Genomic DNA, 14,669 nt, shown 5'->3' on the forward strand with positions numbered 1-14,669 from the left:
TTTCCCTGAGGACTCAAAACAACAGCATGGCTGTAACTAACTCTGGGAATTTACTTATTAACAACACTATGCTGCTGTGCTTTTACTGTGAAACGTCTCCATGCTTTAATGTTCAAAAAGCTCTTTATTTTTCTCATAATGCCTGTGCTGCAGAACCTCTTTTCACCCTCTGTCTGAAACCAGAGCCCATTCTGCTCTGATTGGTTAGTTTTCCGGCTCTGTTGTGATTGGTCCTATTACATACAATGTATTTGAGCAGTGGCCAATAGAAGGTGTTACATATTGATGTAATAATTAGGGCCGGGACTTTAACGCGTTAATTAAGATTAATTAATTAAACAAAAATGAACGCATTTTAATCGCACTTATTTTTGCACCGCGGAACGTTTCTCACTGGATGAGTTTCAGGGGTACCGATTATAGTGGAGCACCAACTAACGTTCATGACTTCAGACAACAACAAACCACAGTGAACAATTGTCAAACATGAACGAAGAAGCTGATGAGACCGCTTTGGTTGGCCTCGTGGATGGGACATTTTGTTTTAAAAAACGGACGGATGGAAGCGTCAATAAGAGCACGGTTGTTTGCAAATTATGCAAAAAGGAATTCGCATATCACCGCAGCACATCAAGCCTCAAGTATCACCTCAATGCAAAACATATAGCAGCTAGCGTGGAAGCTAACGTGGATGTTAGCCCGACTCGGAGTACAAGGACCCACACCCAATTCGCGTTGATCAAACAGTGGCCTATGCAACAGAGAGATTTTATTTTTCATCAGGATATTGGAAGAATAGGAGGGATTGAGGTCAATCACTGGCACTTTTTTATTTTATTTTAAATGGTACACTTTATTTTGAACTATTTATTACGTTGTTGGTGCAACTGGCACTTTATGTTGAACTGTTTATTGTTTTGGCCAAGGTTATTGAGAGGGTTGGACTGAAATTGATTAGATTTTTTAAATCAACTGTTGGTAAATCAACAAAGTCTGTTATGGCCTCTGAAGCAACAGAGAGATGTTTTCTAATAGTCAGGGTTTCCAATGTTCTGAATTTACTTGAAAGTATTGTGTTTTAGTTAAAAAACAAAGTGTTATAGTTTACAGAAGGTCTACCTACCTATAGACTACCTGAATCTCTGAAATGTACTATATTCCTAAATATGCTATTGCTACACTTTATGGCAAAAATTGCACTTTTCTGTTGGTCTTGGTTAAGTACCACCTTGAAAAAAATAAACAATGTTTTGTTGCTTAAGCTTATGTATTCAGTCATTATTCAATGGTATACTAAAATCCATGTGAAAAAAATTGCTTCTCACTGTTCTCAGGTCAAATATTTATATGTGATTAAAAATGCGATTAATTTCGATTAATTAATTACAAAGCCTCTAATTAATTAGATTAATTTTTTTAATCGAGTCCCGGCCCTAGTAATAATGTTACTGAAGTAAACAAAGGAGTCCAATTGAGACCTTTCAGGCGGGGGGGGGGGGGGGGGGGGGGGGGATGTTAGCCTTTGCAGATCATTTGCATGCACAGAAGCCTATGAAGCACACTACAGGAAAGAAAAAATAACTGGATGTAAACATACATGAGTTTATCGCCAAATAACTTGTAACTACTTGTGTTCTAATGCCAAAGCACCTCTTGTTTTAAAAATTGACTTGTCACACTAACTTGTAAAATGTTTATTTTCCTCTTTCAGCTCAGATTTGACAACCTCTTGACGAGATCAAGTGACATATTTTAAGATGCATAACTCACCGATTCGTCCAGGGCAAAGCGCAGACAGCCATGTTCGTACAGCACAAAGAATCTCCGTTGCCATTTCTGTCAGGAGAACAACATGCTATGAGAAAATCTCATTTTGAAACCATGGTAGGTGGTTTTATAAGTAACAAAAGCACAGACACATTGCTCTTTCTTAATAGACAAAAAAACTATTAGGCATTAGAGTTAAGCCTCACTTTCCATTATTCCAGCAGGGGCCAAAGGGCACTAAATAAAACTTCAGCCACAACTAGTACTCCTACTAAAGCCCTTCCCGTAAATAATGGGAGGTATTAGCATGAATGTGTTTACATCGTGTATGCCCATTTAGAGAGCCAACACACAGGCCTGTAATGCATGCTCTTACCCGGGATCTCTGCATAGGATTGTCAAAGTCAGTTCCCTCAGGGGCCAAACACAGCCATCCACCATAAATAGGTTTAGCCTGTAAAAGAGAGAGGGGGGGGGGGGGGGGGGAGAGCAATTTAGCTGATCATTAAAACTGAGAGAGTGAGCTGGGGGGAGGGAGACACATCATGTAAATATGACTGTTGGGTTCCAGATATAGCTTCTGTTCTCAAACAAATGTGCAGCCATACACAAGAGCTTTTTGGTGTCCGTTTGTTGATGACATGCATTAGTGAGTTTCTTTCCCGATGGCCCAGAGAAGATTGATTGACTGACTAGTTGCAAAATAAACAACACCTAAACGGGAACTCTGACGTCGGCATTAGGCTTGTTTGAGACGCGTTGCGGCTCGCCTGTACTAAGTAAATACATTTGTTCCTGCTCAAGATTAGATTCAACTTTATTGTCATTGCAAATATTACAGGTACTGAGACAACGAAATGCAGTTTAGCTTCCAACCAGGAGTGCAACAAGCAGTAAAGTGAAAAGTAATGTACACAATCTACAGGATAAAATATAGAATGAATTGAATGATGAATAAACAGTGAGGGGTATGAATACACTAGATATACACAGCAGCCTGTGAGCAGTATGAACAGTGTGTATGAATATGCTAAGATATATAAAGTATGAAAACGGTAAGCAGTGCAAGTATAGTATAACATATATAGATATTTCATGATGATAAACATTGTGGAAAAATGATGAAAAATGTGAATGAAGTGGCGAGGTAAAACTGACACAAAACAACAACAAACTTTTGCCGAGCCAATGGAGAGCTTCATCAGCAGCACGGGGTAAAAACCACTAATGAGCGCTCAGCTCGAGATACCAGCGAGTCGTTTCCCATCAAGCATTTCGCCTCCGCAGCCCGTGGAGAGGAACTGCGGCGCCTCGCCGCACCTTGCTCTCAAGGCTGCGGGCGTCTTTGTCCCGCGAGATTTCAACTTCTCATGTGAGCGAGCCTCCAGAGCAAGTCGGACAAAATGACTAACCATCATGCAACGCACGAGCAAGACGTTGATCGAAATTGCGCAGGTCTGCGCAGGTCTCGCTTGTCTCAAACAAGCCTATTGTGTGTGCTTCGCGGATGCACTCGGCTGCTCGGTCAGCTTCTGGATGAGGAGGCATTCCTTCGACCAATTTACAGTAGATCAAATTACAAACATTTTTAACAGGGGCCATAATAGCGTAAATAATGTTTGTTTTGGCAGTTATAACTGAATTTAATGTTTTCTACTTTTTTTACATCTGGGAAGGTATTTGCCTTCAACAGATGGAAAGTGTCTTGAACAACAACTTAAGTATTTATTAAAGCTATGCAGGGCATGCAAGCGAGCAAACACAAACAAGTGAAATGAAGAATACAATTGAAATTGTAATATTGTGGTGGTTCATCTTATAATTCAGTCTATAGAATGCACCAGACAGCATCTAAGACCTGCAAAAATCTAAATGTTCTAGGGGGAGGCCCCCCAAACCCTTCGTGCGTCATTTCGTCCGTGCGCATTTTTCAGGGCAATCTCTATTGGGCTCAAGGCCATCGGTAAATTAGCATCATGCACTGCTTCTACACACAGTTCTGTGCTTCCACCAGCTTTGTCAGACCACCAGAGGCAGAACAGTTAAAAAGAAACATATTAACAAAGAGCCCACTCCCATTGTTTTGCTCTTTGCGCTCCATTACTGATGACAGTCAACCATTAGCAAAGCAGTTCTCCTTTCTCCTGGAAGGTAGAGGGATCTGATTATTAAGTCTACTTTTCTATACCGGCCGTGTAACTGCTCCATGTCACTGCATGCCTGTCATAAAGCTATACGTGCCTTGTTTGAACTTGTATAGACGTGCCTATGAAGGCAGTTTGACGAGCTAAAACCATTAAAAAATATATATTACTTGAGTTGCATTTGTGACCTGATTAGGTGCGTCAATATGGGCGATCATACGGTCATGTAGCCAGTGGTGGACTGGGACTAAAAATCAGCCCGGGACTCTCGACCGGCCCACTTCGGTACCACTAGTAAATTGTCAACGGGGGGAGTTGGGGATGTGCTAGTGACTTATCCGACCGGCCCACTTCGGTACCGGCCCATCGGGATTCGTCCCGATGGCCAGTCCGCCACTGCACCCAGCCCAGCCCACGTAAACTGTCAACGGGGGGAGCCTCGCTGCGGGGAAACGGTGGACCTAGTGTCCCGATCGGAGTGGGAATAATAATAATAATAATAATCCGTGCATTTTATCCATTAATTTCCCCAACATTGTGGTAAAAAAAAACACACGTTTAATCCATGTTGGTGTACTACTACAACCAGTGGTGGAGTGGGGATGTTTTTACTGGGTGGACGGGGTGGTGGGTGGACGGGAGACACTATGGACGCGCTCGTGAACTGTGTATTATAATTACTGTGAAATCTGCCTATTATATTTTCGTCATTATTACAACAAACACACACTTGCAACTGATAACACTGGCAATGATTTTAGATGTATTAGACTATTTAAAAAAAGAAATAATGCTTCAAATAAGTGGGGGTACGGCGTACCCCTGCGTCCAACGCCCACTCCACCACTGACTGCAACTACAAAAAGCTAAGGTTTGTTTTCTCATCAGGAAATGCAGACCGACTCAAACAAAAGATTTTTAAATCATCCTCACGATCATTTAATGTATCATATGTTCGCCGAATTGACATGAAAGCACTAATAAATGTAGTTTCATCCACTTGAGTTTACAACTACAAAAATAATCGATTTGTTTTTATATCACATCCGACGGGAGGAAATTCAGCAGCTCTCACTACCGATTTTTAATCCTAATTTAATCATCATCTTCACCACGATCATTTATGTTTATGTTCGCCAAATTGACATGAAAGCACTGACAAATATGAATATACTGTAGTCAACTTCATTAATAAAACGTTATTAACGTGCCTAAACTCAGTAATTCACCATTTCTACGCATGAAAACACACTTTGTCCGTGTTTGGCTCTCTCGCCGCACAGTGAAGCGTTCCCGCATTGACGTCACTTCCGGCTTCCCCCAAAACCTCAAAATGAGCCAAAGGAATTTTCCCGCGATGTTCGAAATTATTGATATTTATCGGAACGGTATCGCTTTTTCTTTTTTAAACTGACGGTTCGAGATTACTAGTAGCCCACTATTTCGTTGCACAACAGTTGTTGGGTTCGTGTCACAGGTTCTTTAAGTTGCACGTGCATTGGTGTGATTACGGAGCCAGAAAGCGATGCACGTTTACTCGCGTGCGCGGTGCGCCGTGTGTTTGTTTTACAAAAAATGGCGAAGCAAATTAAGTTGTTTGATTGTGGGGTAAAAAGTGCAGCCAACCCGTCAACATCTCAAACGAATGTTCAAATTGATTCAACTGACAGTGCGGGACACCTGGTCACCCTACACACACAGTTCTGCCCCTCACACACACACGCTTCAAATCAAGTTGCATAAATGCTTGAGCTACGTTTTTATTATAATTACTGTGAAATCTGCCTATTATGTTTTCATCATTATTACAACAAACACACACTTGCAACTGATAACACTGGCAATGATTTTAGATGTATTAGACCAGGGGTAGCCAACGCGGTGCCCGCGGGCACTAAGTCGCCCGCAGCTGGGAAATTGGTAGCCCGCGTGCATGTTCTAAAAATAGCACAAGTCACCATGGAGCTCCGTCTAAAAAAATTATTGAATACATTTTTAATTTTTAAAATGACCATATTGAATATAACATTTTAAAAGCACACATTTGGTATGTACATATGTAAGTGAAATGGAAATTTGGTGCGTGAAATTGAACTCTGACCCCAGATAGGTTCAGAGTTGAACTCCACGCACCAAATCTCCGTTCCACCTTTAGCTGAGACAAGCTAGCATGAGCAGCTACGATCATGGGCCTCATCACCACACCGCAAACACACTGCCACTGACGTTCAACCAGAAAACATCAGCAGTTAGCTGTTAGCAGTTAGCAAACAGAGATCACAGCTCCTCATATATTTTCAGAAACTGGACAAAAGTTAAACAAGTACAAACCACAGACTGTCTGTGTCATGGCGAATACAGTCACTGGTTTATTTATGTCTGTAGGCCGTTGTTATGAGTGTGGAATGAGCATATACAACGTTAGCTTAGCCTGGTCGACCCAATCTCCATTCAGAAAACCAGCATTTTAAAAGGTTTTTCGCCTGCCGTCTTGTCTGCAGACTTGTCAAGCATTAATTCATGGTTTTTACTAAACGGTATCAGTATGTTGTTACTTCGGCATCATTTAGAAACGTGTATTACAATTTAATCGCGGTAAAATATGTTCATTTTGTTGTAGTTGTAGCTCCCGAGCCAGCGCGTCTTGTTTGAATGATGCGAGTAAACACAGCTGTTAGCAGCGGTGAAACTCGAGCGATTAGAGCGAAGTCGCGTCCGGTGTGAACGCAGCATTACAACGACCCCTGATAGATCTCGCGAAAATGTGTATAAATATAGATACATTTTCATAACAAAACAATGGGGTTGCTATAACAATGGTAAATCATTGTTAATAATTATTGTGAGGAATAATTAACATTAACATGTGATCAGACAGTCCTTCACATACAGTAAATTAATATGTATTCTGATTATTATTAATAATAATATTATCATTAAAGGTGAACCGTGCAATTATGTTATTCAGGAAGTTTGTATCAAACAAGTAGCCCTTCGTATTACTCAGTACCCTTGAAGTAGCCCTCGGTGACAAAAAGGTTGGTGACCCCTGTATTAGACTATTTAAAAAAAGAAATCATGCTTCAAATAAGTGGGGGTAAGGCGTACCCCTGCGTCCAACGCCCACTACACCACTGACTGCAACTACAAAAAGCTAAGGTTTGTTTTCTCATCAGGAAATGCAGACCGACTCAAACAAAAGATTTTTAAATCATCCTCACGATCATTTAATGTATCATATGTTCGCCGAATTGACATGAAAGCACTAATAAATGTAGTTTCATCCACTTGAGTTTACAACTACAAAAATAATCGATTTGTTTTTATATCACATCCGACGGGAGGAAATTCAGCAGCTCTCACTACCGATTTTTAATCCTAATTTAATCATCATCTTCACCACGGTCATTTATGTTTATGTTCGCCGAATTGACATGAAAGTACTGACAAATATGAATATACTGTAGTCAACTTCATTAAAACGTTATTAACGTGCCTAAACTCAGTAATTCACCATTTCTACGCATGACAACACACTTTGTCCATGTTTGGCTCTCTCGCCGCACAGTGAAGCGTTCCCGCATTGACGTCACTTCCGGCTTCCCCCAAAACCTCAAAATGAGTCGAAGGAATTTTCCCGCGATGTTCGAAATTATTGATATTTATCGGAACGGTATCGCTTTTTCTTTTTTAAACTGACGGTTCGAGATTACTAGTAGCCCACTATTTCATTGCACAACAGTTGTTGGGTTCGTGTCACAGGCTCTTTAAGTTGCACGTGCATTGGTGTGATTACGGAGCCAGAAAGCGATGCACGTTTACTCGCGTGCGCGGTGCGCCGTGTGTTTGTTTTACAAAAAATGGCGAAGCAAATTAAGTTGTTTGACTGTGGGGTAAAAAGTGCAGCCAACCCGTCAACATCTCAAACGAATGTTCAAATTGATTCAACTGATAAAGCGTAAGGTAAACCCGAACGAAAAGCAAAGAGGAATGTTGTCCATTCACTTCCGGTAAAAGTTCCTTCAAAATAAGAGTCCCGATCTTATTACTACCAAAATAAAAGTGTAAAAACGAAATGTTACCATAGGAAAATATTAGCATAAAATTATAATCACTTATATAAAAAGGTAACACATTTTAAAAATATAGTTAGACATATTAAAGGTAATTTACAGCATTAATAATTAATATCTAATTCTTAACTGTGAATGGTTTTCATTTATTTAACATGTATTAGTCTGGCCAATCCAAGACTTCAATGCTGAAGGGCCAATGGATCTATGGTGGGGATCACCACAAAGGTCAAGATAACCCACATTTGAAAGGGAGATAACAGTTGACCAAGAAACTAGTGACTTGCTCAATTAATTTTTTGGGGATCTGTGAAGAACATGACAACAGTTGCACTACTGGTATTTTGTATACCAGCAATTGAGGGTGGACAAGTTTAAGTTTAAAACTTAAGTTTTAGTTTCAATTAATTGTGTTAATTACTTATTGTAAAGCATTTGAACATTCTTTTGTGTCACATTGTCATTATTAAGTTGATGTATAACTGTATAGTATCTTAACTATTTAAAATATAAGGTGTCTAAAAATGGCAACCGTATTTTCAGTTTTGGCAACCAAAAGCTAATGCCTGGTTGCCACCCTGGCAACCACTTTTAAAAGTTAGCGCTGAGCCCTGGGTTACACCTTTACTACTATGAGATGTCACAGTGTCTGTTTGACAATTACAACAATAGGGCAATAGGCACAATTTGCATCACACACTACAAGGTACTTGCATGTGTTTGATTTACCAACAGTGTGGTGCATTGCATTACAATCCAAATACAGTTTTGTTCTTTTAGATGTTGAAGCTGGGACATTCTTTATTGAGCCATGGGTTGCTGCTTTGGTACAATTCATATACTGTTTCATTTTAGCCAAACACACTCTACAAGCAGGGATGCTCCGATCGATCGGCTGCCGATCGATATTCACTCTATTCCGATCGATCGGTGCTCTCTATAAAGGCCGACCGGGAGAGCCAATCACATGACGTAAAATACATGACACTTTTCTCTGTGCGCGGCAAAACAAGCTCTCCAAAATGGCTTCACCAGCCTGGCAGCATTTTAAGGTGTCCGAAAAAGACAGTAAAATAGCGGAATGCAACGTGTGTGAAGTAGGGGTTTCACCAACTAATCGACTAGTCGACTAGTCGACTACCTTTAACACTAGTCGGCGCTGTAGGCCCTAGTCGACTAGTTGTGAAAAAAATTGAGGTAAACGAGGTGCTGCAAAATGCTCCAAAACACGTCCGACATTCTTATGTATGGCAGTACTTCAACGAAGATGTAACCAACTCCACAGTGAAGTGTCAGTTGTGTACAGCTGTACTGAAGTACAATACAAATGCATCTGCTATGCGCAACCATCTGAAGATGAGACACCCGCTGCCGACAGCTAGCACTAGCAGTAATGCTAGCACCAGTGAGCAACGGACCGGCGTCAGCACTGAACAGAGGCAAACGAACAGCAAGAAAACACGGGTCAACAGTGATGCGGATGATGAGCTACGGGATTACTGCCAGCAGACACCGCATATCCCTACAATGGATAATCCACTGGAGTGGTGGGCAGAAAACGTGCACCGCTTCCCCCGCTTTCGAGGAGCTACCTGGCTATTCCAGCCACAAGCACCCCGAGTGAGAGGGTTTTTTCCCTGGCAGGCGACACTGTCACCCGAAAGCGGTCAAGCCTCCTTCCCTCACATGTCGATGCGTTGGTGTTCAAACCAAACCAAAAATATGGAAAGGTGGACGTTATCGTGGAGGACAGCGAATAAAGTGTTGCGCACTGGATTTACGTGGCATTTATGTAAACAAGAGTTTTTTGCTGTCGATTTTGGTGAGTCCAGTTACTGTTTGTTATTTACTCAGCCATGTAACACAAATTAAAATGAAGTGTTTAATGTTACTGTATGAGTTCCAATATAAAATACAGTTGTACACCTCTCTTTGTGTGTCTTTATTATGACGTAACGACTAGTCGATTACTATTTTGAAAAATGTGTCGACTAGTAAATATTGGTAGTTTTGAAACCCCTAGTGTGAAGCAGAAATCCTGCAGCTCCACCCGCTGTGACGGACCGGTGAGCAGAGCGAAACACACACTGAGAGTTAGACCTAACACACTTAGCTATTTTATCTACCTCTGGAACAAGCTAAACTAGTTATAAATATGTTTATTCTTCACTGTCACTCATTAATGGAACAGTGAGCTGCCTGAGATACTGACGGGCTGTCAGGAGAGAGAGAGAGAGAGAGACTAATTTCTCCCGTGTTATTATCCAAAGTTAGTGTAAACTTAAATAATGTACATCAATTGAATGTACTAATTATGTTGGTTGTTGTTTGTGGAAGCGCCAGTGAATGAGCCCAATTAACTGAGTTTTAAATGGAAGATCCCCATAGGCCCCGCCCACTCGATCGGATCGGCGAACGGCCGATACTGATTCCGGCGATCGGCCCCAAAATTGGCGATCGGAGCATCCCTATCTACAGGTATGCTCATTGACATATCTGCTGCCAGACATCTGCAAAACAATTTATTGTGATTGGAACACAGCTCATTAATGTCAATAAAAGATAAAGGTAATTCCTTGGCAGAGCTCCAACCAGCGTTGTTACTGTGCTTGGCAGCACCTGAGAGCATAAACATGACATTCACAACTAGTGTTGTCTGATGCTATTAGTGACATATAAAATGAGGGAGCATTGACAGCAATATCTAAAGCTATCCAGTATCTATTTCCAGTTAAATGTACCGTAAGTAAAAAGTGTTAATAGGACAATCTGTTTTTTATGTATTTTCATTAGTGTAATCATGGTCATAGTTCAGCATGTTCATTCTAGCAGGGGGGCCATTGTAGCTGACCAGGAAGTGGGTGTGAAAAACAAATGCATCTGGGTGTGACAGGGGACCCATGTGAAAGTCATTGCATTATCACAACAGTGATCCTAACTACAAAGGCCCTTACAGAAACACTGTATCAGTCTGGGACAGTCATATATAGTCTATTTGGCCTGAAGCCATGGCGTCTATGTTTGAGTAATGAAAACAGCTAAGAACCGACCGCAGTCAGTAACTGTCGGAACATATGGTACATGTAATTAAAGCTATACAGTAATGTTTGCTGTGTATCCTTATAACCTCACATGGTGGGATGTTGAGCAGCAGCCACTTTGGAACTCTACTCTGATTTCCCAACCCTCGACTTCCTTTTTCTACTCGTGTTTCCAGATCCACTCCTTGAGATTCCATCACATCCCACGTACATGTAAACCTAAAACCTGCCTGCCTGCATCCTCCATCACTGCCCAGCCTCCCACCACCTCTGCGGGATAGCGTGATCATTTTCTTCAAAGAATGTATGAGGCGTTGGGGACTTGGAACTCAAGGGGACATACTCCACCAGAACATCTTTTATTCTAGCAGTGTTGAACCAAGAGTTTGTTTATAGACGATACCATCCTTCTGACATTCGGCCCTATTACATTTCCTAACTTTTCCAAATGGGCTATCTGTTTGAAGGCTCCAGCATCCCATTAGTTGGCTGATGGTTTTTTATAATCTAAAGTGACCTTCTATAAGTGCAGGCAACCAAGAGGATACAAACACAGGAAAGAGAAATCCATCAAGTAATTACGCTTAAAACATTTAGAGTGCTAGAACAGCAGCAGCTCCAAACTTGTATTTAATCTAGTGCTCAAATTCACTTCGCCAAATCACCTATTCATGGTGTTTTAAGAACATTATGCAGCTTTACAGAAGCCTTCTATCCTCCGGGTTATTGAGTTTATCTCCTCTAAATCAGCCTGTATCAGTTTCTGAACACTGGCAACATTTTACAAAGCCTAACCCTTAGCATGGGCCTGTTAAACAAGGCTCAGAAGTTTCACACTGTTCATGTGGCGTTACATAATGCAGCTTTGGCCCAGTAATGGCCTGGTGCATAGACGTAACTGGTTCCAGGACTGTCCAGACAGAATCCTTACAAAACCTGCTGGTTTTGAACTGCAACTTTGCAACTGAGCTCCCTGCGTGCTCTGTGGATCGCTGACAGACGGACGACATTTTTAACTGCCTCTTGGCGACTGCAACAACACTGATGAGCAAGGACTGGTGGAATATCTATTTAGAAGGCCAGGGGGTAAGCCTATCTGGTTCCTGGCTGTGGAAGAGAGTGCGGGCCAGGTCGCAGCAAGATTAGAGGAAGTGATGTAACTAACCATAAGCCGACCATCCTGACTCAGGAGTCTCCTATAGGAAGGGTTAACCTGCAATAAACTCAGTGCAGCAAGCAACATGCACCTTGAAAAAAAGAAATTAAGTGTGCTCCCCCCACACACACATCCTCTTCTCAGAGGAAAGGAGGATGCTGACGTTGCCGTTTGGCTGTGTTGAGCCGTGTTCAAGTTCCCATCTGGGTCTCGTGTCTGGGATCAATTACAGGATACAACAGAGAGTAGATTTATGATCTGATACAAAGAAACAGGGACTCTGAAAACATGCTTATGATAGGGTCTCCAGTTTTCCTCCGCTGAATGGGGCTTAATCTTTGCTCAACTTATATTTGTTGTTCTTCAATCAGATCCCTATTAGCTTCCACATATTGGTCACCGGTCTGTATGGGTACCGTACACACTCAAAACTAACAACCGGAGATAAACAACAGCTGAGGGTTACACAATCAATCACAGAGACCAAACTGCTGGCAAAGGCAGCCATTGTAGTCAGAAAAATCCACAGGAATTCACTTTCACCACAAATGGAAAGATACATGTTAAGAAACCATAAAGGGCTTCAACCTAAATAAACACCCTTACTGTCTCTACACCATAGCTCAATGTTATCTTTCAACTAGCCTACTTTAAGATTGATTTTGACCATATAACGAAATGCATTTGGAAACCATGAACTTTTCTAAGTAACGTATTAGGCGGTGATGGTGGTCCTTTTAAATGTACAAATAATAAATCGATACTAAAGAAAGGTGTTTTCAAGCTTCAAGGATTAGCTTCAGTCTACATGTGTATGAGCTTGTCAAGCTAGTTGCATAGTTACCAGCAAATTATTATTTATTTTTGACTTCCAGTTTAGCAGCAACAACAGTCCTTTAAAATCATTATGTCGTTGGCAGCCAAGGAGGGGCTTTAAATGATAAAGCAAGAGTCAAATAATCATTGGTGGAAAGTAACCAAGCACATACTCAAGTACACATTTGATGTACTACTTTAGACTAGAGGCAAATGTTGTACTTTATACTCCACTACAATTATTATTCTACAGATTAATTTACTTTATACATTCATATTTCCACACACAATACTTAGGAAAGACTTTTGAAATGTGATTATTTGGTATAGATAAACAATCCAACATTATATTTAGGTAATTAAAACAATGAGTGGGTTAACAGACAAATTAATTGTTAGCAATTTTCTTTCTTTTTCTAAAAATATTCAACAGTTCCATGAACTTAAAATATGAAGATTTGCTGCTTTTGCTTTTAAAATATTTGTTTGCAAAATGACTCCTAACACTTTAAGTACATTTTCCTAATCATACTTAAATGCTTTTCCTTAAGTGTGATTCTTGATTCTTTTTTATTTTTTATTTTTACAGTGTGATAGTCGTACTTGTATTCAAGTAAAGAATCTGAAGATTGTCCCCCAGTGATAATGATTAATATTGTGACAGTCTGCTCACCTGGGTTAGGTCCTGGTCCGTCAACAGATGTAACTCCCGTGGTTTGAAGCAGTTCTGACATTTACTTTTGTTGAAGAAATTCGCCTGGAATTTCCTACAGGGGTTTTCTTTTGCGGTAGACATTATATTTCACCTCTTATTTGAACTTTATGGAACAATTTCTCTTTTGTGTATTTTAGTGCCGCTGTTTTCTTGTGTGTATCTTCTATCCCAAAGTAGGAAGAGCTCCAGCACTCCGATGCATTTTGAAAGCACAACAGGAATTGTCCAGGGTTCAAATCAAACGCTTCTTTTGTCTGTTTATCCAATTACTGCTTCCCAATAAATAACCATCGCCTGCCATCAAGCCAGCCTTCTCATCACTCAGCCAGTGATGGGTGCTTCTCAGTCCATGGCCTGCAACCACAAAGCGGAGATAGGTGGCTAATATCCTGTTAGCTTGCCAGTGGGTCTCCAAATCAATAACGTGATTGCTTACGCCAAACATACAGCAATTGCACAGTTCTCGTCTTCAAGCTTCGAGGCGATAGCGCCAACAACAGACTCCCATGTGAAGGATAAAAGAAAGCTTGCAGTCAGACAGCAGGCTACTCTCCCAGCAGTCACTCCATGCGAAGTTCATCCACGGCTAGCCCAGTCAGCTAACTTGCAGATAGGCTAATGAAGACCTCTCCTGGCTGGCGTATTCAACTTGACTTTTAAAGAGGCAACGGTCCGTAAGTCCAGAGTGTTCCAGAGCTTTTCTTCCAGGTGGAGACGCTGCTTGCAGGGGAAGCACCTCCCGGCCAGTCACAGAGGGCTAAAGCGGTATTTAAGGGTTGGTTCCATTACTAGCCTTGTTAGCAGCAATAGGTTTATTTTCTTCTTTACCAAAGGAGAGCGAGGGGGGAGAACACACACACAAGCTCATGGAATTCTGTTGTGGAGTCTCGCGAGAACTGCGCGCTGTTGCCGCCCACAACGAGACTACAGTTACTGAGTGTTTTAACAATAATGCTT

The 14,669-nt window shown here is 41.2% G+C and overlaps 1 protein-coding gene across 6 annotated transcripts in view; it reads right to left on the reverse strand.

Annotated features, from left to right (window-relative positions):
* Positions 1–14,624, reverse strand: part of LOC307023584 (myosin phosphatase Rho interacting protein) — a 48,923-nt gene extending 34,299 nt beyond the window's left edge. For 2 of the 6 annotated variants that reach the window (XM_079656911.1, XM_079656910.1), the window contains exons 1-3: positions 13,671–14,624; positions 2,144–2,221; positions 1,771–1,836 (exon numbers count right to left, since the gene is read on the reverse strand). In XM_079656911.1, the coding sequence (XP_079513037.1) occupies positions 1,771–1,836; positions 2,144–2,221; positions 13,671–13,793 (267 nt within the window). In that variant the 5' untranslated portion in view covers positions 13,794–14,624. The remainder of the gene's footprint in view (positions 1–1,770; positions 1,837–2,143; positions 2,222–13,670) is intronic. The other 4 variants (XM_079656913.1, XM_079656912.1, XM_079656915.1 and 1 more) reach the window with 2 other exon arrangements.
* Between the last annotated feature and the right edge of the window lie 45 nt (positions 14,625–14,669).

The sequence above is a fragment of the Notothenia rossii genome (genome assembly GCF_949606895.1).
Source record: "Notothenia rossii genome assembly, chromosome: 11".
NCBI lineage: Eukaryota > Metazoa > Chordata > Actinopteri > Perciformes > Nototheniidae > Notothenia > Notothenia rossii.